General features: G+C 46.4%; 1 protein-coding gene across 4 annotated transcripts in view; it reads right to left on the bottom strand.

Annotated features, from left to right (window-relative positions):
• Positions 1-3,294: 3,294 nt before the first annotated feature.
• PDGFRA (platelet derived growth factor receptor alpha) overlaps positions 3,295-24,171 on the bottom strand; it is a 43,971-nt gene continuing 23,094 nt past the window's right edge. For all 4 annotated transcript variants that reach the window (XM_045079744.1, XM_045079747.1, XM_045079745.1 and 1 more), the window contains exons 11-23: positions 23,522-23,616; positions 23,180-23,312; positions 20,882-20,986; positions 20,407-20,517; positions 20,052-20,205; positions 18,993-19,159; positions 16,603-16,718; positions 16,172-16,294; positions 15,297-15,408; positions 13,940-14,039; positions 13,713-13,818; positions 11,464-11,705; positions 3,295-6,334 (exon numbers count right to left, since the gene is read on the bottom strand). In XM_045079744.1, coding sequence (XP_044935679.1) covers positions 6,187-6,334; positions 11,464-11,705; positions 13,713-13,818; positions 13,940-14,039; positions 15,297-15,408; positions 16,172-16,294; positions 16,603-16,718; positions 18,993-19,159; positions 20,052-20,205; positions 20,407-20,517; positions 20,882-20,986; positions 23,180-23,312; positions 23,522-23,616 — 1,712 coding nt within the window. In that variant the 3' untranslated portion in view covers positions 3,295-6,186. The remainder of the gene's footprint in view (positions 6,335-11,463; positions 11,706-13,712; positions 13,819-13,939; positions 14,040-15,296; positions 15,409-16,171; positions 16,295-16,602; positions 16,719-18,992; positions 19,160-20,051; positions 20,206-20,406; positions 20,518-20,881; positions 20,987-23,179; positions 23,313-23,521; positions 23,617-24,171) is intronic.

Here is a 24,171-nt window from a genome sequence, read left to right as displayed (position 1 = left end):
AATGGAATACTCAAGTCAGAGAAGAAAAAGGTTTTCTTCATTTCAAAGAGTTACTTAATTTCTAATCAAGTCTAAAACTTTGACCAACCCAACAATCTGCAGCTCGAGCACCACACAGAAAATTCTGGATCCAATTCTGTTTGGAGCAGTCAGCATGAAATGTAATGAAATTCAAAATAGACAGGATACACATGCTCCAGAGGGAAGTCATTAATACCCATGAATAATGATAAAGCAAAATACCATCTGCCAGGATAATGTGGCAAATCTTTTTAAAATTCCAATTAGCCTTTAAACCAGAAACAGGGAGCAAATATGCTCCCCCTGCCATGTGAAACCATGTGTCCTTGATAACTCCATTGCTTTACATGTAGACTAAAATGTGGTTGATGGAAACATTACCCACATAGGAATAGATTTTGGAAGATGCGTTCATTATTCCTTAGGACATTGATGCTATTTATGTAGCTGGGTAGAACAGAACATTAAAATCTGCTAATAAGGCTATATTATACATATATTCACATATATTAAATTGTAGGGGTGAAAAAAATTGTGTTATTAGCACAGTATATTAATTTTGCTATAACAACGTGGTTGGGTTTAATCCTTGTATGTATTTGGAGTCAGAGATAATGAAGCATTTCTATTGCCATTATCCTGGGGGAAATTGCCTAGTTTATGATGGATTCAGGTATTTTAAGTCATTTTCTTGAGCTGCATTTTATGAGGCATATAACTATTAGAGTCATAATATTATTAGAGCTATTGTAGTATAGCCTAAAAAGAAATTATTATAAACGTGTGAAATGCTTCTACACGCCAACTAGTCCATCACTTGTCTTTTGAAGTATCTCAAGAAGCAAAGCAACCTACTTCTGAACACGAACCCTTTCTCCGGATCTCTTGCTTTCCCATGGTCCCGTACGGTATAAACACTGGAATTAGTATATTCAGAATTTCTAGCCTTGGTGCTCTCATTACTCAGCTGTATGGTTTTTGCAAGTCACTTGGTTTCCTCCTCAAATGTCTTCCCTGCCTCAACGTGCTATCTTAAGAATCAAAAAAAGTAAATGTGAAAAGGATCTTTGACAGAGTTTTAAAACCATCTAATAGTCGTAACTGGGTGATGGGCATTAAGGAGGGCATGTGACATGACGGGTGCCGGGTGTTACACGCAACTGATGAGTCACTCAAGGATACATCTGAAACTAATGACATGGGCTAATAGGTGCGCTCATTGAATTCAAATAAAAAAACAAACCCTTCAATAGTGAAAGTTGTTCTTACTGGCATGAGGAGATAAAATAGGCCACATTGTATTATATTAAGAGGTAGAATTATACATTAAAAAGGAGAATAGAAAGATCACTCTGCAGGCTGAGCGCCTTGTGTGGATGCTAGATCACGTCTCCTTCTTGGGGCTGGAATGGAAGCAGAGTCAATACCCAGCCTGCAATCCACACCTTCCAACTGAACTCCATGGAGGTGAACTTTGATCTTCAGGCTAATAGAATATGGGTAATAAGTTAGAATTATATTGGAGTAGGGTGCTACATTCCAATTATTAGTAACAATCATTTCCATCATCCAGAAATTGAAAATAAGTTAAAATGTTATCGTTTTTGTGGTTTTTATTTTATTTATTGGACAGAAGAGTGGGAGAGCCCAAGCAGGGTGAACAATAGAGGGACAGGGAGAAGCAGGCTTCCCGCTGAGCAGGGAGCCCGATGCAGGGCTTAATCCCAGGACCCTGGGATCATGACCTGAGCGGAAGGCAGATGCTTAACCATTTCAGCCACCGAGGTGCCCCTCTAATTTTTGTTCTTTAAATCCTGAAGTCATTTAATTCAGCACGCTTTAGAACACAAAAACCAACATCTTCCCAACACTTAATATACTGCAATGAGCAATGAAAGGCAGAGAAAACCCTAGAAAACTAGGGTTCCTAAAATAATGTGCAAATCAGGTGATTCAAAAATTTACTGGGACAATCATACAGGAAGACTTGGGCTTAATATCAACTTATTTCTGCAAACCCTTTGGCCTTGCAAAATTTCATTTCTAGAATTCTGTCCTAGTGAAACACTACAATGTGTGCACAAGGACGTGTGTGCAAAGAGCTTCATGAAGTCATTCCATAGCAAAGCCTGGGAACCATAAAGGCACCTAGAACATGATCGCATTGATTCTAGAACCATTGATTACCATCGCATTGACTCATGGGAACCATAAAGACACCTAGAGAAACATGATCGCATTGATTACATTCACATGTAGAACATGAGGGAAGCCTGTCTACAGGGACTTCTCACGGAGATCTCTAAAACATAGCATTGACAGAGAAGAGCAGCATAAAGTCTGATAAGGATGTGTCAGTATAGTTTCATCAACTGTAACAGATGTGCCACTCTGGGAGATGCTGATGATGGGAAAGGCAAGAGGTAGAAGGGAACCTCTGTGCCTCCCGTTCAATTTGCTGTGAACCTAAAACTGCTCTAGAAAATAAAAAAGTCTGTTTAAAAAAAAAAAAAAAGGTGGGGGGAAGCACTTTAGAAAGCATTATGGAGGCATCTGGGTGACTCAGTTAAGCGTCTGACTGCTGGTTAAGCTTCTGACTCTTGGTTTCAGCTCAGGTCATGATCACAAGGTCATGGGCCTTGCATTGGGCTCTGCACTCAGTGAGGAGTCTGCTGGAGGGTCCCTCCCTCTCTCCCCCTCCAACCCAGTTCATGTGCACATGCTCTCTCCCATGCTCATGCTCTAAAATAAAAATAAATAAAATCTTTTCCTAAAAACAGAAGTAAATCTCATTTAGGTAAAATACAAAGCAAAAATACAGATGTATCTGTATGTATAAAAACAGATGCACAGAAAGGGAACTGGAAAGATAGAAGATGCGTTTCTGCTTCTGGGAACCAGCACGGGGACAGGGAAGAGGTTAGAATGAAAAAACTGTCGTCTTTTGTATTACAACTATGTACCATGTTTGAAGGTTGTAGACAGTAAACGCAGTCCTGTACTCCTTCTGCAGGGGAGAAAAATACCATGCAATACGACGCTATTAAAATAAATAGTAGATCAGAGATGTAACCACATACTCATCATCTTTAAGACAAATCCTGGGTCTGAAAACTAACCAGCTCAAATAATGTTTCAATCTTAAATTTCCTATTGGTTTCATCGAAACCCTATTATGGAGTCCCACTGAAATGTTGCTAACAAAGCAAATTGCACAGGATAGCTTTAGATTTCCGGGATTCAGCTAAAGACCAAAATGCTAGAACCTCAGCATAACTTTAAATTATATATATCATTTATTGAAATATAAAGATCTTCATTTACACGTTTTAAAACAAAAGCACAAATGGGGCATTTTGTAATACATTTTTTTTTTATCAGTAGACCCTATTGAGTTATGTCTCACACATTCGCCACACCACTATTTTGGAAACACTGACGTTATTTTTCTCTTTATTTTTCTAAAATATAAATTTTGGACATTCAAAAGTGCAACAGTCATTGTGCCTATGGGGAATATCACAGTCAAAAAAATATAAACCAAGGCAGTGATACAGCTCTGTCATAAATGTTTTGGCAGTATTCTCCAAGTCTACATAGAAATACATATATACATATTGATGTATAACATCATTTTATCTCATGTCCCTCTTCACAAAAATAGGACCATTTGTACAGATCGGCAGACCACATTTTAAGGACATCATCGACCATTTAAAAAAGTCACAAATTGTGTTTCTCAGGCCAGCTTTGATTGTCTTCATAAAAATAGAAAGCAGGGAGGATTGGCCAATTTTCATCTGGGGACTTTGCAGGAGGCCAAAAAGGAAATCAAATCTGTAATACACTGAATACACAGTAAAAAAATTTTTTTTAAAAATGCAGTCACACATAAGCTCAGGTGGAGTATTCATTAGGACTGGAATGTACTCGTCTGAGAATTTTCATCCAGCCTCATGATGTCATGCAGAACTCCAAGGAACATCAAAATGCAAAGCACCAGCAAAAGAAGGCTGTACAACAGACAGGGAGCGATCAACAGAATGCTTGAGCTGTGATTCTAGAAACACGAATGTATTTCAAGTCTAATTGGCTCTACAGAACCTAGTCAGATTTTCTGTTTTTAATTGGCCAATCTGGCTCAGTCTTCACACTCAGTATGAAAACAGGGGAGAAGAAAGTTGGGGCTTGCATTGAGACTGCACCCGTGGGGAGTCAAGGACCTTGTTTGTTACCGCTGCTGTGTCTTCCAACGCCATCACCTGCCAGGAGCACACGCCGTGATTGCACTAATCGCAGCCCAGGTTTTTTTCACACGGTGTCAGCAATTAAGCGCTACTGCGAAGAATGCCAATGAACCCACACCAATCAGTTTGACAGTTTGGATGATGTGACAATTTGTCCTGCTGTCTCACCCCACAATTTCGGCAAAACTTAAAAGATCATTTTTTCACCCAAATATCAACCTGGTGACACAGAGACTTGGGATACTGAATTGCATCATTTTCACGCATGCCTCAGGGGGCAAGTCCAGGGGGCAAGTCCAGTGCCTCAATGCAGCTGGAAGCAGCGTCTTTACTCCTAGAGGACCTGCCAAATAAGGTTTGACTCTCTCAGCCTCAGCTAAGACTGGAAAGTTAAACGAAAGGCAGCAATTACTGGATGGAGGGCACTGAATGTCACTGACCCAGAGACAAGGATTTAAATAGTAGGCTTCTGGCATGGCTGACTTCTAGCCCAGTTCCAAATTTCAAATGATCTGTTTCCCATGGCAACTTCCTGGAACCTAAGCAGGTGTTTCCCAAACCTGGCTCATCAGAACAGCCAAGCAATTTATAAAAATACAAGGTTCCTGCTCCTGCCAGACTCGGTAATTCAGAGGCTCTAAGGTGGGGATCTAGAATTTGGTGATCCTGGTTACATTTGGGAACCAAGGACCTAAACTAACACATACGCCTGTGTGTTCTCCCAGCTAAACCAAAGGGGGCCATAGTCAAGGCATCCTTCTGACTCTTCTAGGGTTTGTAAAATTTTTTAAAAATACAGATGCTGGGATGCACCAGAGTCACCAGGCATAAAAATGGCCTCTGCAAATTCAGTCTATTTTGCTGATGATTGTATTTAGTCACATTAGGCATGGGCTTATGCCTTCATATTGAGAACATTTCGGATTTAGGGGTTTTGTTTCTTTCAAATCCCATCACCTCAGAGGGCGATTAATTGTTTTTAGTACAATGGATTAGGGAACCTATTCAGTCTACAGTTTAAAACACTTGACTTGCTGGAAGACGCTACTTTTACTCTGTTCTCTATGTTCAACTAAATTTAATCCACTAAAGCTATTACCATATTTTCTAGAGAAACATTGGTTATTTGATATAAATGTCAAAAACTGTCAAACTTGTCACCTACTTAGTAAGAATTTTTTTTTAATTGTGCTTTCTCTATAGGGAAAATGTGTTACACATTTAGCATTACCAATAACAGTAGTATTATAAACGTAGATTACTATATGAAAATGAGCTGGTGGGCTTCTAAATGACCCAAATCTAGTAAACGAGATTGGTTAATTGTTATTTGTTATCTCTTTAACACTAAAAAAAAAAAAAAAAAAAGTGAAATACTATAGTACCAGTACCTTTTAAGGTTCAAAAGTGGTTTTGCATGTACTTCACAGAGGAGCTCAACAGCAGCTGATACCAGTTTTCAAGCAGAAGTACATGGATGGGACGAGTGGTCTCTTCAGAAGTCCAGAGAAGACAGTTAATACAAACCTAAACACATCCTCCGTTAGACCTATTTACATAATTACAATACTGGAGTTTTCTCACAATCGAAGTTGTTGTGTCTGTTGGAATCTCACCAAATGCCCTTGACACACGGAGTTCACCTTCCGTGGCCTATCGCTTCCTTGTCCATCCATCTCCAGAGTTCACACGCTGCTGAGATGCTACTGAATCACAGCGAAAAGGCAAGGCAACGAAGTCCATCTCGAAATCTCCTATTCAGCCGTAGTGAGCAGGCTCCCTGAGGCCCTCGGCTGGGAACTTCTCTTGACACCTCATCCAAGTCCTCCTCCCAAACTTCTGCATTGCAATAAAGTGGTTTGCTTAAAGGGATCCAAAGTGGCTCCAGGAGTGGAAGGTCCCCGCCGAAATCTCCCAGTCACAGGAAGCTGTCCTCTACCAGGTCTGAGGAGTCTATGCCAATGTCGTCCATCATGTCGATGTCCTCGATGGTTTCGTCCTCTCTCTTGATGAAGGTAGAGCTACTGGAACCTGTCTCAATAGCGCTCTCTTCGGAGGTCTGCGAGCTGGACGAGGGAGAGGATGGGAAAGGTTAGGCCCACGTGCAGACCCATGAGACTGGGATTGGGTGGCTAGCATGGGTCCCCCAAAGGCAAAGGAGCTCTTCCTGCACGATCTTTTGGCTTTCAACCTCGGGCCATCCGATCTGGCAGGATTCTGCTGCCAAGCCAGGAGGCTACCAATCACACATCACACCACAGTGGGCCCCGGGGCAAAACCCAGATCCCCAGGTCATCTCCACACGTCGGCCCTCCTCCTGTCAAATCTTCCAGCAGAGCTGTGACCATTTCTACGCTCCCTACTCAGTCCTAGTGGAAGAGAAAGCAAGCAGGGCCTGATCAGAAGACAATGAGGGAAGGAAAAGCACAGAGGGAAGAAATCAGCTGCGAACTATAGCCAGGCCAGTCACCTGCTGTCCCTGAAATTTCCCCAGTGTCCAAACAGTGTTCTCAGGATCTGAACCCATGCCCTTTCCTCTTTACCTCTCCCCCAACCTCCCCCAGCCCTAGTCTGGAAGTCCCCGTGAAGGTTCTTTACCCTCTAGAGCAGAGGCTGAAAAGGACCGTTCTAGAGCTGGAAAGCCGTAGTTCTGGAATGGTCCACCCCACAGCAGCTGTCAAGAGTCCCACCAGTCACTTAACCCCGAGCTTGTGGTTCCCTGGCCTACAGAAAGGGATGTCAACAGCACCTGATGCTATTCCTGTTGTCAGGGCGAATGAAGGTAATAACCATAAAGCACTGAGAACAGTACCTAGAACATACTACGTCTCAGTAAATATTAGCTATTATTATTACTGTCATCACTCGAACTCCTACCTGAAAAGGCCCTGAATAGTAGAAGATATCATGGAGGGTGGCTGGGCAGCTCATTCGTTAGGTTGTCTGCCTTCAGCTCGGGTCATGATCCCAGGGTTCTGGGATCCAGCCTCACACTGACCTCCCTGCTCGGAGGAAAACCTGCTTCTCCTCCCATTCCCCGCCCCCTGCTGTGTTCCCTCTCTGTGTCTGTCAAATCAGTAATATCTTGAAAAAAAAAAGATATCAGGAAATAGTTAATTTTCTTACATGTGATCATGCTGTTATGCTTTTGTAGGAGTATCCTTATTTGTTTTTTTAAGATTTTAGTTATCTATCTGATGGAGTACGTGTAGGTATGAGTGTGGGGGTGGGTGGGACAGAGGCAGAGAGGGAGAAGCAGGCCCCCCACTGAGCAGGGAGCCCAACATGGGGCTCGATCCCAGGACCGTGGGATCATGACCTGAGCTGAAGGCACACGCTTAACCCAATGAGCCACCCAGGCACCCTGAGAGTATCCTTCTTCTCAGGGAGGTGTTTGCTGGAGTTTCTAATGCTTGAGCAAGGAAAGAAAAAGTATAGGTATATACGTGTCTGTGGTACACATACATCACATATATACATATATACGTAGTATAGATTAGATATATACATACAATAGGCATTAAGTATACATTATATACTTAGAGAAACCAAATGTTAACAACTACTAAAGCTGAGCGATAGATGTAATCTCTCAATTTTTCTGGACATTTACAATTGGTCACGAAGAGTTTTCAAAAAATAATGCTCCCTAGTCTCTAGCCTGTCATAGTTCCCTGTCTGTGTTCCTGTCTCTGAACCCCTACTGCCTTATCATTTTCTTGCCTGGGATTGCAACAGATCTACATGTGTCTTTTTGCCCCCCCACTCCACCCCCGACGGGCTATATGCTGACAGGCAGGCCCATCCGCTCTCCCCGCGAGGCTCCAGCAGCATGCTGGACACATCACGTAAGCCTCACTATGGACTGGCCAGCCAGAGCAGGGAGACGCACGCGCGCGCGCGCGCGCACACACACACACACACACACACACCCTGCAGTGGCTTTTCTTCCATGAGGACCAGGCTTGACAATCTCTGCCTCACTCCCCTCCTCTCCAGGTCAGTTCCGTTTCCAAACAGAGAACTGAGCCTGGCCGGTAGGGGCCCATGGGAAAACAGTCTGCTGCCCTCCACCCCAAGGCCACTGCAGCCCAGAGAGCTCTTAGAGCCTGCGGGGTCCCCAAACTGAGGTTTCCTTTCACAACCCCACAGACTGGGCCCTTCCTTGGTCTCTTTTCCGCATTTGTACGCCACCCCCATCCCAAACTGATACCCTGGTCCGGGAGCCTCCCACTGAACCCCAGTCCACTGGGCTGGTCTTGATAATCCCATTGTCCTGACAGCCCTTCTCCCTGAGAGGCCAGACAGATCTACTTCCTAGAGCCCCCACCAGTAGCTGGAGGCCTGAGTCAACCTTTGGATACGGACCCCAGCTGAATGAGGACCTGCCTTTATGAGACTTCTTTGGACACTGTGATTTGGACTAATGGCCCCTCCAGGGGCGACTCGACAGCTGAGTCCCGCAGTGGAGTCACCACACCGTGCGCTGACACTCCTGGGCTTAAGCCCACTCCTCTCTGCTGCTGCATCTCACAGACAGAGGGCAGGGATGACCATGGAGGATCCTAATGCCAGGCTTCGTGGTGGACCTAGATCTGATGACTGGGCTTACTTCTGATTCCCTTCTTACCGACGGAGCACCCCAACACCCTCTACAGCAAGCAAGGCCCAGTCTTTCTCATGCCCACTCCCCTCCCAAGGGCAAGCCTCCTGAGCCCAAGGAGGGGATTCCACAGGACCACTATGCCTTCCTAGACCCAGAACATCCCAACTCTGGCATCCCTACCCCCAGGACGGATGCAACTGTATACTCCACCCCCCAAATTTACATGTTGAAGCCCTAATCCCCATTGTGATTTTATTTGGAGATAAGGCTTTTTAGGAAGTAATTAAGGTTAAGTGAGGTCATTAAAGTGGAGCCCTCACCCTAATGGAGTGGGGTCCTTGTAAGAGGAAGAGACACTTGCAAACCGCAAACAGAAAAAGACCACGGCAAACAGAAAAAGACCACGTGAGGATATATTAAGACAACGGCCATCTGCAAGCCAAGGAGAGAGGCTTCAGGAAAAACCAAACCTGCCAACACCTTGATCTTGGACTTCCAGCCTCCAGAACAGTGAGAAAACAGATTTCTATTGTTTAAGCCCCCAAATCTATGATAGTGTGTAACAGCAGTCCAAGCCCACCAAGACGCTCCCCAAGCTCAGCCCACCTGTCAGAGCCACAGTTTCACCTGACCTGGGGTAGTCACTTGGGACATACTTTTTACAATTCAAAAATCAAACGTTACCACCCTCGCCAAAGTTCTGATTATCTAAGATGACAACTAGCTATCAGCTAAAATTAGTCTCTCCATGTAATAATAGATGTCAAATTCTGTAGTGCAGTCTCGTGCACCCCCAGAAAAGTTCTGGGCAATTTACCTATGCTACTTATTAATACAACTTCTTAACTCAACTTAGAAGCAAGACCTTTATGTAACTGAAATATTATTCAGAGTCCCTGACATACAAAATAACCAAAATGGATGGCAGATCCGGGGTCAAGTGCTACCACAGATAACCCAAAGCTCAGAGAAACACTTTGCTAGAAGAATATGAATGTATTTTTGTTATTGTCCTCAGCAAAGGTAAATCAGGGCACTCTGCTCAACCTCTCCTATTCTCATAGCACATTTCAAAAACCAAAGAACCCAACTATACTTCTTAAATTACCTGATTCATACCAATAGCAAAGGATGCTAAAATCACAAGGCTCCAAACTAATGTAATGATGCCTCATGCTTCTGCCTAAGTAACTGTACGTAGCAAACCAAATGACAGAGGAAGAAGGGACAAGAGTCTCCTGAATGAAGGGGGGGGGGGGGGAGGGAGAGAGAGACTCATACAAAACTTGGACCTGGAACCAAGGACCACTATGATCACTTTCTCCTGCCTCTGTTCAAGGGCTATGCAAAGACCATGAGGAACTGGGACGCGGTTCTCTATTTGAGACTGTGTAAACTAATGGCTTTAGTCCTAGCTGGGTGTTAGCATCACCTTGTTAATTAATCAGTGGATCCAGGTGATGATCACTGGTGGCCATTCATGTCACAGAAGGGAAGACAGCTGGACAGTACGTAGTTCCCAATGGCCGTACACACCATCAAGGCTCTAGACTACCAGTTGACCCCAAATACAAAAGACAAAGCATGTGACAAGACACACTACAGGATGCACTCAGCGACATTCAGAATGTGGGAACATTACAGGCAGATGCTCCAGTTTCTTCACAAATACCATGCAAGGAGGTAAGAAGGGGCAGGACAAACATACAGAAACATAGCAACTAAATGCCATGTGTCACTCTTGTTTGGTTCTCAGAACAAAACAAATGCAAAACCGTATTTATGAGACAATCGGGGAAATTTGAACACCTGTGATCCTCTTAACAATTCATTGTCAACGGGGGGAGAGCAAGATAATGATACTGCAGTTCTTTTTAATAACTTAGTAACTCCAGCTGTTTTTTTAAAAATAGAGCCTGTATCTTTTAGAGGCACCCTAATGGAGTATTTATGGAGGAAATGATAGGATGTCTGGGATTTCCTTCAAGACAATCAGGAAGAGGAGGAAACAGCTCCTTCGGGCAGTCTGGCCATGAGATCATAGATGCTCAAGCTGAGTGAAAGAACTGACAGTTCGCTAGTCGTCTGGAATGGGGCAGGTCAGAAATCTTCCATGATATGAGTTAAAAAGAAGGAAGAAATCAGCCAGGAGACGCCTGGGCCGGGTTCCCGGAGATTCTAATAACCTGCTGGTCTGGGTGAAGTATGCAGATCAGTTTTCAAGTCTCCCCAGGTGCAGCTGGGGTTCAGATGATGCTAAGATGATGGTAACCATCAGTATCAAACTGCCCAGTCTAGCCTCTCTCGGCTCTCTCCCCGGTCCCAGGATCCATGCAGGAAACATCGGAGGCTTCCAGTATCTCAAGAAATCAGGGCTGCAGTGGCTGATCAAACTACCTGGGGACTCGGGTCAGAGACTCTCCCCCTGCCCACTCTCACCTCGCCCAGCCCCATAGGGGCACATTAGGATTGTCTAGGAGGCGTTTACAAGAGGAAGCCGACCCCTGGGGCCTCTGCAGCAGGGGGTGAACCTCACCAGCAGGTGCCCTGGGGAGCGGAGCAGGGGCGGGGCTCTGCTGGAAGCCCTACCTGTGTCTGTTCCTCTTGCCCAGGTCTTCCTCCTCAGGGACCGGGTCGATGTCGGGCAGGGGGATGATGTAGCCGCTGTCCGCACTCAGCCGCTGCTCGTCCAGGCTGCCCTCCCAGTCCTTCAGCTTGTCCTCCTCGTTTTTGTAGGTGACGCCGATGTAGGCATTGTCGGCGTCCACGCGCATGCGCGCCACGGCGGGGTGGTCGCTCTTCAGGAAATCCAGGTGAATCTTCTCGTAACTCTGCAGACATGCATTTCACACGGTTAGCCACGTGCCACGGACCGAACTGCAGAAAGGGCACTCAGATCTTAACTCCCACTTAACCAGGTGTGTCTCCAAGCTCCCTCAAAGATAACAGGATTTAGACAACTGAGAGTCTGATGTCAACCCATCTGCAGGTGTGGGCCATGGAGAAAGGGCCATCAATGACAGGGTCATCCTGCAGAAGAGATCTCTCATCCACCTGAAGATACAATGAGCCCGTTCTCTGAGTCGGTAGCTAGGACGGTGTCCCCCAACCATCCCCCGACGCACACACCCACTCCCTTCTCTGAGACTAGCAGGCCCCTTCTGGTCCCCATTACAGTCTCTCTCCAGGGCTTGGATGCATCCCAGTAAGAGGTGACAAGGACTTCCTCGGGGAGCACCATCCCTGGAACTTCCTGATCCTAAATGCTGGAGAAAGATATCTAACTCCAAACTCACAGACCTTTGATTGAAAAAGACCCCATTTTCAACAACAGTTCTAGTCTCTTCCCACCAACACATCTTAGGAACCCCAGACAGAACTCCTTTGACAGACCTATCCTAATTTCCTTCTGCCTCCTCATGGCCTCACTTCTAGGAGTTGTAACCGGCAATGAAATAATCAAAAGATGAAAGTATTTAACTCTCAGTTCAGCACGCAACCTCCTAACACGGCTCCTCTTTGAGGAGCAGCAACAAATATGAAAACTACACAGAGTGACTCAGCTGACTTGCAGAAATGCAGTTTATAATGCAACTGTGGTTTCCCTCCCAGCATCTCAGCAGAAGTTGTTTCATTCATTAATATATCCTGCTTGGTTCCATGAAATTACGTTTGTTCCTCTGAACAATGCTTCCTATTGCACCAAAAAAACCCCAAAAAAACAAAACAAAACAAAAATAACAAAAAAAACCCCACACACAAACAGCTGGAGCCCCAGATAACAGCTGAGGTTTTTCCTTCTAGTCAGCTGGTAAAAGCTGGTAAAATCCAATTTCACATGAATTTAAGTGCATTCAAATGAGCGACAGAATGGCTATGGATGCCCCGAGACTTCTAACTGCACGGTAGCTTCTGAGACTTCTAACTGCTCGGTAGCATCTGGAGAATAAAGTGCTTACAGGTGTTGCACACTTAAGGTGAAAGGGGAGCCCTGCAGAAAAGGGAGGGTTTTCAGACATCACTGCTACCAGGGGCTTGGGGAGCGCTCCAGGATAAGCCAGGCCACCAGATCAAACAATCTTTTTCCTCCTCTGAAAATGTCCCTTTAATAAAACAGTTCTGAGGGGGACGCCTGGGTGGCTCAGTTGGTTGGGCAGCTGCCTTTGGCCCAGGTCATGATCCTGGTGTCCTGAGATCGAGTCCCGCATCGGGCTCCTTGCTCAGCAGGGAGCCTGCTTCTCCCTCTGCCTCTGCCTGCCATTCTGTCTGCCTGTGCTCGCTCTCTCCCCCCCCTCTCTCTGATAAATAAATAAAATCTTTAAAAAAAAAAAAAAACAGTTCTGAGGGGTGCCTGGGTGGCTTAGTGGGTTAAGCCTCTGCCTTTGGCTCAGGTCATGATCCCAGGGTCTTGGGATCGAGTCCCGCATTGGGCTCTCTGCTCCTTGGGGAGCCTGCTTCCTCCTCTCTCTCTGCCTGCCTCTCTGTCTACCTGTGATCTCTGTCAAATAAATAAATAAAATATTTAAAACAGTGCTGAAAACAAACTGAGGGTTTTGGAAGGGAGGGGCATGGGGGGTGGGGTGAGCCTGGTGATAGTTATTAAGGAGCGCACATGCATGGAGCACTGGGTGTGGTGCATTAACAATGAATCCCATAACAATGAACAAATACTAAATTTTTAAAAAATATACACATAAAATCTTTTGAAAATAAAATAAATAAAAATAAAATAAAAACAAAACAGTGCTGAACAGCGCGACTTGCCGCAGAACCACCAGCTACGGACGTCTTCCCTCTGCCGGTTCCTTTCCACCCAACGTGAAGGGGCCCAGACCCACCTTCTTGTACTGTCCAGGCAGCAGATTTTCCACAATCTCACTCAGGTGATAGAAGGAGGGTCTCTTCTCTGGCTCACTGTGCCAGCACTTCACCATGATCTCGTAGCTGCGGGAGCACACAACCCGAGTGGGCTCGCAGAGCAGTGTCAGGGCACCCCTGCCCCCCACAGACCGCCCCCACCCCCCGGGCATGAACACAAGGCCCCCAAACGAGGGAGGGGGCTCACACTTCACTGGTGGCATGGTCAGGCTTGGCCATCCGGTAGCCGCTCTTGATCTTATTGTAGAAAGTCGAATCCACCATCATGCCAGGGTAGGGGGTGCCTCCTGAAAACCGAGGGAAACCACCTGGGTTAGCCAGCATGTGGGACACTGCTGAAACTCTCAGGGTGACACAGAACCTACAGAGAACGCCTGGGGACCCCCCTTGGAAGTTCTGGTTCTTTCAAGGAAATTAAGCGTGATCATCCCTTTGACTTCACAGGCTTTCGCAAACCTTGAACGTAACTAGGACTGAACGAACGTTGGTCGAGTCCGGACACCTGAGGCACAAATTCTACATCTTTAGAAAGAGCACAAAAGTGTTTTTCAATGTATCTGACTACTGGATCTACAGACACAAAGCAAAATAGAGAATCAAGAGAAAATTCGGAACCATGGAAGGAAAAATTCTTTTCACCAAAATATTCAAGTAACTAGAGCCAAAGTCAAAGCGGGGGCTTAAAATATCTAGATAATTTTCTGCTTTTAATAGACTCTAAGACTCCGTGAAGCCCCCCACTGGGATGACCCACACGGGCATCCAATCAGGGAGAACGGGGATCAAAAAAAGCAGACGAAGAAGAGAGGAAATCCTTTCCTACAGTTCAGGAAACATTTCACTGTGTATGGCCAAGGTCAGATCAAGCTCAGCTTCCTCTCTAAAGCCTTCCAAAACTACCACAGGGCTCCCTTCTTTCTTCCCTTACAAGTTGAAACTGTTTATTGCCACATGGAGGTTTTGCCTCTCCAAAGGAGCTAAGGCCAGTGTCACAAATCACTCCTCCCTCCTCCCTCAGGGCCCTCGCCTGGCAGTGCGGGGTACCTGTATTATTTGGGACCTGGTGACCGGCTCACTAAATGACCAGATGGTCCCTCTCCTCTCCCAGAGCGATGACCAGGAAGGCTAGTCACTCCCATGCCCTCAGCATACTCCTTTTCACCTGAGTCTCGATCACCATGAAGCGACAGAGGTGACTCTCCGCCAGTGAACCTACTTAACCCACAATCCCACTCAAAAACCAGCTGGGGAGTGGGTGTTCTAAGGAACACTTCCAGTGGGAGAAAGTCACTCTGACACAGCCCAAAGGAGAGGAGGGGCACAGCCCAGGGGTGAAGGTGCAGTCCTCCAAGACTCCCGGCTCAGTCTGCGTGGGTGTACACCAGCCACCGCAACCGTGCAATTCGTCATTCAAAGCAGCCGCCGCACCCTTGACTCACAGCGGGCATCTTAGCATCGTTTATACCCTGGAGCTCGGAAAACAGCGTTTCCCTTCCAGTGCTGTTGCAAAACCACCCAAATGAGCAGAGATGTCAGGCCCGTACCAAGAGAAAAGATCTCCCAGAGCAGAATGCCGTAAGACCAGACGTCACTCAGCGTGGTGTAGAGATTATCGAAGATGCTCTCGGGGGCCATCCACTTCACGGGGAGGAAGGTCTGCATGGGGAGAGGAAGGAAGTTAAACCCAGCGTCCCCGCTGATGACCCACAGCAGCGGAAATAATAGGGCTTCTCTTTGGACTAATAATAACTTGCACTAACAACCTAGCCCAGGAAATCTTTGTTTCTTGTTTGGCACTCCGCTCCCCACACTATTCTGAGCCTGGCATCTAGTAGGTGCTCAATAAATTATCTAATGAAGGACAGATGGTCGATGTCACCTCTTATGTCCTCCCAACGGAAAGCACCCAAAAATATTAACACTGAATGTTCATCCAAAGTGTAGGAGCCCTGAATGCCATCTGCAGATCTGACACAAGTCAGAGCAGTTCTCTCTGGAAATGAATGCATGTACACAGGCACGTAGGAGCAGTAGCTAACACTTGCTGAGTGCTTGTCGTATACCAGGCACAGTTCTAAGCATCTGACATTTAAGTCACTGAATCACCACGGCAATCCAGGAGACAGGTAGTGTTATCAGGTCACTGCTACTGACAGGGAAAACCAGGGTAAACCAGGGTACAGAACAGGCAAGAAACTTCCCCCTCATCTCCAGGCTACTAAGTGCTCAAGCCAGTAGTCATGCCCAGGCCATCTGGCTACAGAGCCTACGCTTTGCATACTGATTCCCTGGAGCCCGTTCCTGGGTTTCATGGACTCCATGTTAAAAATGCGGACCCTGAGTGGCCAGAAGCGACATCTAGGTCTGGAGACTGAGTGAGGAAAGACGAGCATGCCCAGTGAGCGGAGGGATCACGTACGCTGCCTTTAGACACGTAGTTGGAATCATGCATGATGTCTCTGGCCAGACCAAAGTCACAGATCTTCACGATTTTCCCTTGCGCCAGGAGGACATTTCGGGCAGCCAGGTCCCGGTGGACGCACTGTATGGGAAGGGAAAAACAACAGTCTGTCCGTCTGTCACTAGACAACGTCAGCCCTATGTGACTGGCCACCTTCGGTGGTGCCAGGAGTTGCGTGGCACACTTCACAGAAGGTGTCCCAGCAGAGAGCTCACCTCCTCCAGGCTCTCCCTCCAGCCACTCGCAAGATGGAGGAAGTTCTAGAACAGGGTAGATACCTGATGATACCAGACTCCCCACTATGCTTCAGGGAAAAGGAAGAGAGAAGGAGCCATTGCCACCAGCCTCTTGGAGATCAACAGAGAACTCTGTTCCACGAACACACTCACGTTTTTCGAAGCCAAAAATTCCATTCCTCGCGCAACTTGATAGGTAAAACTCAACAAATCCAACAAAGTAAGGCCTTCTGAGTTATCGTCCGAAAGGAGGTTTTTGACTTCTGAGTCTGCAGAAAAGGAATGAAGGGAGTTGGCCTTAGAGGGCGGCGTGAAACATCCCCCACAGGGACACTCCCATGGTGCTGGGCCACTTAAGGCTCGTCCAGAGAACAGACCTAAGATTTTTTTTTTCCTATAGCGTTTCTGGACCTCATGGGCGGGTATGCAAGCCACGCCAAGGTTCTACCATTAAAAAGAAATCTATCTGCAGAAATCTCTCTCTGGTTTACATACACATGTATCCATAAGGACCAGTCTAGTGGGTTCTCACACATCTTGTTGTTTGCCTCCCAAATTTCTTTTTTCAGCCTTAGTTCGCAAGTTACCTCAGCCACCTCACACACACACACACACACACACACACGCAAAATCTTCCATGATGAATATACATGAGGGCCCTTTGAAAAAGTAGTTTCTAGGAATCCCCCCCACTTTTTTTCCCCTCTTTTTAAAGCCACCTTCACAGCGTTTGGCTCATTTCCTGAATAAAATCCAGCCCCCGTCAGACCAGAGGTAACAATCTTCAAAGGTCAGTGCCAAGGACTTTGCCGTTAGCTCCTTTTGTAACTTGTCCACTTTCCCGAGTCAGTCCCATCTGGAGGAGCCCCAGGGTTTTCGAGGAAGGAGGTAATCTAGGCCAGCCGCTCTCATTTCTTTTTAAAAATTTTCAGGCGAGTGAAGAGTAGCTGTAGCCATTCATGTTTTTCCAGCCAGCTAGGAGAAGGCCAGCAAGCCGAGGTCTGCCTGCCAGCGGGACCCGGGCTGAGTATGAATCAGGTTCCCCCAACATCTGGAGCCAGGTCCAGCCTGGGAAGCAATGTCAACTATTTTTAACAACACGGGAGGGGAGAGGAAGCACTGATTCCGACAGCTCCCATTGGCTCATCTTTTAAAAGGGCTTGGAAGTGTACCCACTTGGCAAAAACAAGTGAGTGGAACTTGGAACCGCGGCAATGGAAAATACTCTTGTGTACCGAGCTTTGCAAAACAAGCACATTCTTTTTTAACAGATTGTACCTTTCACTTAAGAACCCTACAAGCATTCAGAGCATATCGGTGATTTTCAAAATCATTTCCATGGCAGCTCAACACTTTTGTGAATTGACTAATGGGAGGGCTCAGGCCCATAACACTGAATCACAAGATACGTCAACTTCAGACCCAATAGCAGAGTCCTCCCAGCTCCAAGCCCGGGATTAGACAGGAACCCGGGGGGGGGGGGGGGGGCTATGCCCCGCCTCCCCTGCACAAGTGGGGTGGTCCATCTGCTTTGGGCATCGGCTAGACTCCCTGGAGTTTATTAATCAATGCAATCCTGCCACATGTTCATCTGTTTCAAAAGACGAGACAGACCTTCCTTCAAACAACAATAGACATACCCAACATCCTCAGCAGAAAAATACAACCTCCAATTGTCTACTTTCCAGTGTCTATCACAAAGTGGGTATTAACACAGCTCACAGCAAGGGCTACTGAACTCCTAGGTACTAGAGACTTAGAGAACTTGAGATTTTAAAAATAGTTATTAGGAACCAACAGAGGATAGCTAGCTTTCAATTTTGCAAACAGGGGCGGGGAGGGGGGTGGAATCAGTGATCACCATACTTTCATTAAGAAAAAAAATAAAAAATAAAAAGACACATTAACACCGGGAAAAAAAAGCTAATTATATCAGGATAAACCATTCTTTAAGAGGATTATGTTTAAAGTGTGAAAATACACTGCATTAATTGTTTATTCTTTTTGTCAAGTCACAGGCCATGAACTTCTGCAAGCACATCACAGATCCCTCCCACAGACACGCAGTTAGGGACCACAGGATGGCAGTTCCGCTCACCTTGTCTAATCACCTTCCTCTGAGGTTTCGTTTGTTTTTTAGGGGTTTTTTGTTTTGTTTTGTTTTGTTTTTGTTTTTTTAAGCAGACTCCACAGCCAGCCTGGAGCCCAACACAGGGCTTGATGACAACTCAGAGATCAAGACCAGGACTGAGATCAAGAATCAGAGGCTTAACCCACTAAGCCACCCCGGCACCCCTTCCTCTGAGTATTTTAAGTGCAGGTTTCCCATGGCTATCTGAAAATAGCGCACTCCTATGAGCAAAGAAGCAATTACTATTTTGTAAAACCCAAAAATCCTTTCCAAACTTCAGCATATGAGAACACGTACCAGTGCAGGTCTTTCTATAAAAGCAAAGTGGAAGAAGCCCAGTTTGTGGAGAGCAGGGGAAATCTGGATCGTATCAAACCACCGGCACACCTAAGAATGAACAGTGACCATTTACCTAACACAGATTTCTTCTTGTAGGAGGCTGGGCGATCATACAGCGATCTCTGGATGTCCGAGTACTTAGAGACCTCCTTCCTCTCCAGCATGGGGACGTACTGTGTGGTGTCAGCCTGCTTCATGTCCATGTAGTCCCCGTTGTTTTCGAAAGATAAAATAACGTAACTGGAACAACAGAAGAAGAAACCTTGTTCAGGGTGCTGCCCCCCGGGAGTGGCCATTTGACCTTGAAGCAGATGACCAGAGGCCGATGGTAACCAAGGCAGTGCAGTAGGTGAGGGGGCAGGGTCGGGGGCAGGGGGTGGGGAGTGGCATCAAGCAAAAGCAAAAGCAAAAGCAAAACCAACATGTACCTCCCACGTGAGGCAGTCCAGTGGGTGAGACGTGACCAGTAATCACACACACACTTGGGTCATCTCCACTCAGTGGGCCTGTCTTTAGTCTCACTCCGTTTTTCAACTCACCCACCACAAAACCCGGGCTATACAATCCCGGGACTTGGGCAGATGTTTCCTGCCCTCAATAAATTCAGTGTCAATTTGGAGTTCATCGAGTAACTCAGTATCAAGTGAACTTGCGCTTTCTGATCTTACAGAACTGGAAATCCACACACAACTTGACAGCTCCTTGTACGTTCCTGTGCGTGGGATTACTACCACCAGCTTGACCTCTAGGCCCAGGCTCAGTTAAGGGGCAGAATCTCGAAACGTGGGGGTCCTCGGTCAGTTTCTCACAAGATATCAGCAGGCATCCTCCCTGGCCGGAGCCACGTCTTACAGGCCTGAAGTGGACCGAACCTTAACAGCCAAATAGCTCCCAGAATGAGTCCAATGATTCCAACGCTTGCTTCCATTCAAACCTCTCAGCAAGGCCTCCCCGCATGATACCCAGTCCCAAACACCTACAGGCAGGGATGTCCGGGCTGCGTCAGGGGGTGACGGGCAGGGTAGTGGGGCTCTAAGTCTTGCTGGGTCTGCAGACATGGATTCTATGAGAACACGGGCTGTCTCCAGCGGTGAGGCTTGGGACTCTCAGCAACGCGTAACTCTGCACCCACCTCCGCGTGCTGTCATCCGCAGGGTTCAATCCGAAAATGTCCAGCTCCTTCTTCGGCTTCTCCGGGTGGCGGCTCAGGAAGTTATCCCTGTTCTTATGCAAATAGTTGACCAAATCCCCATAGAAGCAGTACTCCGTGATGATGTAAATAGGGCCTGTGGGAACCGAAAGCAGTTAAGCAATAGGCATAAAAATGAAGATATGTTTGCCCCGACACGAGATGATTCTCAAAACGAGGAGCTTCCAACGATTCAGTGGAAGTCAGGCAACTCCGTTCAGGGGACATGTATTTGCTGGCATGTTTGGAGGTAGAGAGTTAAGGACTTATATCCCCCCTCCCAGGTCAGGAAGCCTACCTGACTTGGTACAGGCTCCCAGCAAGTTCACAATGTTCAAATGTGGCCCCAGGTGAGTCATTATCTTCAGTTCCGACATGAGAGCCTGCTTCTCACTGGACCTGGCTGTGGCTGTTGAAGAATCAATCTCCTATCATTTCAAGCCCTTTACCTCCCAGAAAGACCCAGTAACGCGGCCAACCCCACGACCGGATGGCATTTTATTTACCGAAAGTCTAAAAGAGAAACGCAGAGTAACTTGGTCTAATAACCCCTAGTCTTCAAGGTAAAAAGAAGTCACCAAAAATAACTCCTGATTTTCCAACATACAGGCAACGAGAATAATCTAAATGACCCAGAAGAAAAAAGAGCCTGAAGACACAGAAAACCTGGAATCGGAAAAAACCAAGATCTGGTCCTTAATGTGGCACACACTGGACTCACTTTGATTTAAAAAAAAAAAAAAAAAAAAAAAATCCCAGGAAAGGGCACTTACGTTTTAGCATCTTCACGGCTACTTTCATGACAGGCTGGGAGCGGCTTAACCCATAGGCGGTTCCTTCAACCACTTTCCCGAATGCACCAGATCCCAGGATCCGACCTGCGAGCAATCAGAACCATTAACACGGGTGAAATGTAGCGCCATCCCCTTGGTTTTATTCAGCACAGTCAGCGGTAGGCTTGCCCGAAAGCGCAGGGCGGCGCCAGTGGGGAGGCGGGGCAGGGAGGGAGGCTGTTCCTCCAGGATGGAGTAAGCGTCGTGATTCCTGCATGTCAGCAAGTTTGAGACCAGAACAGAGCCCACAGAAGGCAATCAGTGCAACTGCTTTCATCAAATACCATTTGCAAGGGGAAGGGATCCTCGGGCAGGAGTGAGGGCGGCGCATCCTTCCCTGATGTGAGCTTTCTCCTAGCTCTAGTGCGGGGCCAGTCTGCAGGCTCCAAGGCCCGTTTCCTGTGGCTCTCGCCCAAACCCCCTGCTTCTCTACCCTTCAGTTCTCCACATGCAGACAGACACATCTTTTGCAGCAGTTAAGTCCTTATCCACTGGAAATCCCTCCGAGACCTCACTGATTCCGAGGCGTGAAGAAGTGAACTTCGGGCTGGTGTCCTTGCCGCTGCTTGTCGGAAGGACCAGGAATGTCACAGGCTACTGCACGCCGGGAGCCACGCTTGGCTCCACGCTGGCGGTGACGTAAGTAAACAGCCGGGGGGAAGACTTGGCTCCTAAGGGACTAGCAACCAGCAGTGCGTGTGTGCACATGTGCATGTGGGAGACTGTACCCAGAAACGTATGGCTGCCTTAGGGGAACACATAGGAGCAGAGACACACAGAAATGCCTCTTAGCATGTTAGGGGTGTCACCCTTTTCCCCCACATTTTACTACTTTAAGTTCCTCTGCTCTTTCTGTAAAATCGACAGGGGGTAGGGGTGGTAGGGGTGCAATTGGTGGGAGGAAGAGATGATCAAGCTTCATTTCCAGGTCCAAGTAGTTGACATTGGAAGTAACTAAGACATCGTGTTTGATTTCAGTTTAAGACGACCTAAACTTGCTGCACTTCGGAATAAGACAAGTGGGTCTAGTGTGTTCCCATGGACACAACCTCTAGTCTTTCACTTGTCTTTTTTTTTTCTTTAAATTCAATTTAGTTAATATATACTGTATTATTAGTTTCAGAAGTAGAATTTAGTGATCATCAGTTGCAAGTAACACCCAGTGCTCCTTGTACCAAGTGCCCTCCTTAATCCCCATCACCCAATTACCCTACCCTATGCTCCTACCTACCTCCCCGGCCCAGAAACCTTGGTTTTTTTCCTTACAGCTAAGAGTCTCTTATGGTTTGCCTCTTTCTCTGTTTTCATCGTATTTTCCCTTTGCTTCCCCCATCCCCCATGGTCATCTGCTTTTTGTCTTTGTTTTCATTCATCCATGATGTGATTTTAAAAAGAAATTCCTTGAACTAATTCACGTACTCGGTTCTCAGCCCTAGACTGAAATATCTGAAAAGTTTGCGATAAGTTGGCTTGATTCTTTTTACATGTTTTGCTTTGGAAAAGTACTGTGCTTTGGAAAGTGCTTTGGAAAGTACCTGTGTTTTTATATCCTATATACATTTCTAAAGAAGCTGTGTTATTATATTCTATATACATTTCTAAAGAAGCATCTAATACATCCTCAGACTGGGCTAGATTAAAATACCCTGTGTGGTTGTCCTCATTCAATTCTTGTCTGTTCCTTTTCAGTCACATAAATTCATCTCATCAATTCGGGTCACTCCCAAAGCCAAGCCATCTCAACGACTCTCTTTGGCAGGACATTCTCACATTCTCCTCTCCTCTTTACATTCCAGCCCACGTAGAATTTTCTTTAACCATAATCTGTTATAGACCAAGATTTTTATTTTTTTTTTATGTTTTTATTTTTTTAAGATTTTTATTTATTTATTTGAAAGAGCGCACAAGCAGGGGGAAAGGGCAGAGGGCTCCCTGCCGAGGGCGGAGCCTGATGCGGGACTCGATCCCAGGACCCCGAGATCATGGTCTGAGCCGAAATCAGAGATGTTTACCTGACTGAGCCACCTGGGTGCCCCTGGAACGAGATTTTTTTAATAAAAACCACGGCAGTGATATAATTCATTCATTTTCAAGACAGAAAAATATTTCTGAAAGCCAATTTCTATTACCTAGCTCTAACTGAGTGGAAGTTCAGATCCCTAATCCCTGTATACAAGGCTATAAAAGGTCATGTCCAAATCAAAAGGGAGTCAGGGGATCAGCCCAGGAGGCGCTTACCAAGCACAAGTCCATCTCTTGGAAACTCCCATCTCGAGTCATAAGGCAGCTGCATTGGGTCCACATAAATATATTCATGTCCATCAGGGCTGATGGATTCAATGACCCTCCAACGGATTTCATACCTCGGTTTCTACAAATGAGCACAACAGGTAGCTGGTGATTACCAAAGCCCAAAGGCACCGAAGCTTGACCGCAGCCAAGCGACCAGAACACAGCAGGACTGACATGTTCAACACATCGTTACTGAGCTCCTTCTCTGTGCCAAGCCCTGAACTAGACCGTCATTCTTCTTGTTCTTAGTGGCCTCAAGGGTTTTTGTTCTTGGAGAAAAATACCTACCTGTTTCCAAATGACAACCAGGACAATGAGTGAGACGATCACAATCACCAGCAGCACGAGGACCGCAGCGGCCACAGTGAGCTCGGATCGCAGTGCTGAAGGAGAAAGGCTGCGTGAGGTAGAAATTTCCACAAACACGCAGGAGGGCGGGAAGGTGATGTGGTTGTGTGTGGGTCGGAAACCTCTCCCTTCTGGGGGAGAAGCACCGAGGCTGCCTGGCTCATTTTAAGGATGGGTGATACCGCCTCTCAATCATCTAACATGATCTAACACTACCCCAGATCTTCCCTTAGAGGAGAAAGGGAACAAAATTCCATCAGGGAAATGTAGCACTTGTTCCAAAGGTGCCACAACATTAACCTTCTAGACAGAAGGTGGGCTGGAATGTAAAGACTGATAAATGGGACTGAAAGCCATGTAGGTTCGGTTTATTTTGAAAGGCTGCATTTTGTTTATATTATACTTTGGGCTTCGTTGATTTATTATTATTATTATTTTTTAAAAAATGCAACCTGTCTCGACAGTTCAAAGGAGCAACAAGGCAGAAGATCCTCCTTCCCTATCATCCATCCCCGCACTCAGACTACAGAGACCGACCAGCTACCCTGCTAGACAGGCAGAATACCTCGGATGCCTCCTCAAGATGCAGT

The sequence above is a fragment of the Mustela putorius genome, unplaced genomic scaffold, assembly GCF_011764305.1.
Source record: "Mustela putorius furo isolate JIRA1106 unplaced genomic scaffold, ASM1176430v1.1 tig00000430_pilon_pilon_pilon, whole genome shotgun sequence".
In the NCBI taxonomy this organism is placed as follows: Eukaryota; Metazoa; Chordata; class Mammalia; order Carnivora; family Mustelidae; genus Mustela; species Mustela putorius.
This window is presented reverse-complemented; position numbering and strand designations above follow the sequence as displayed.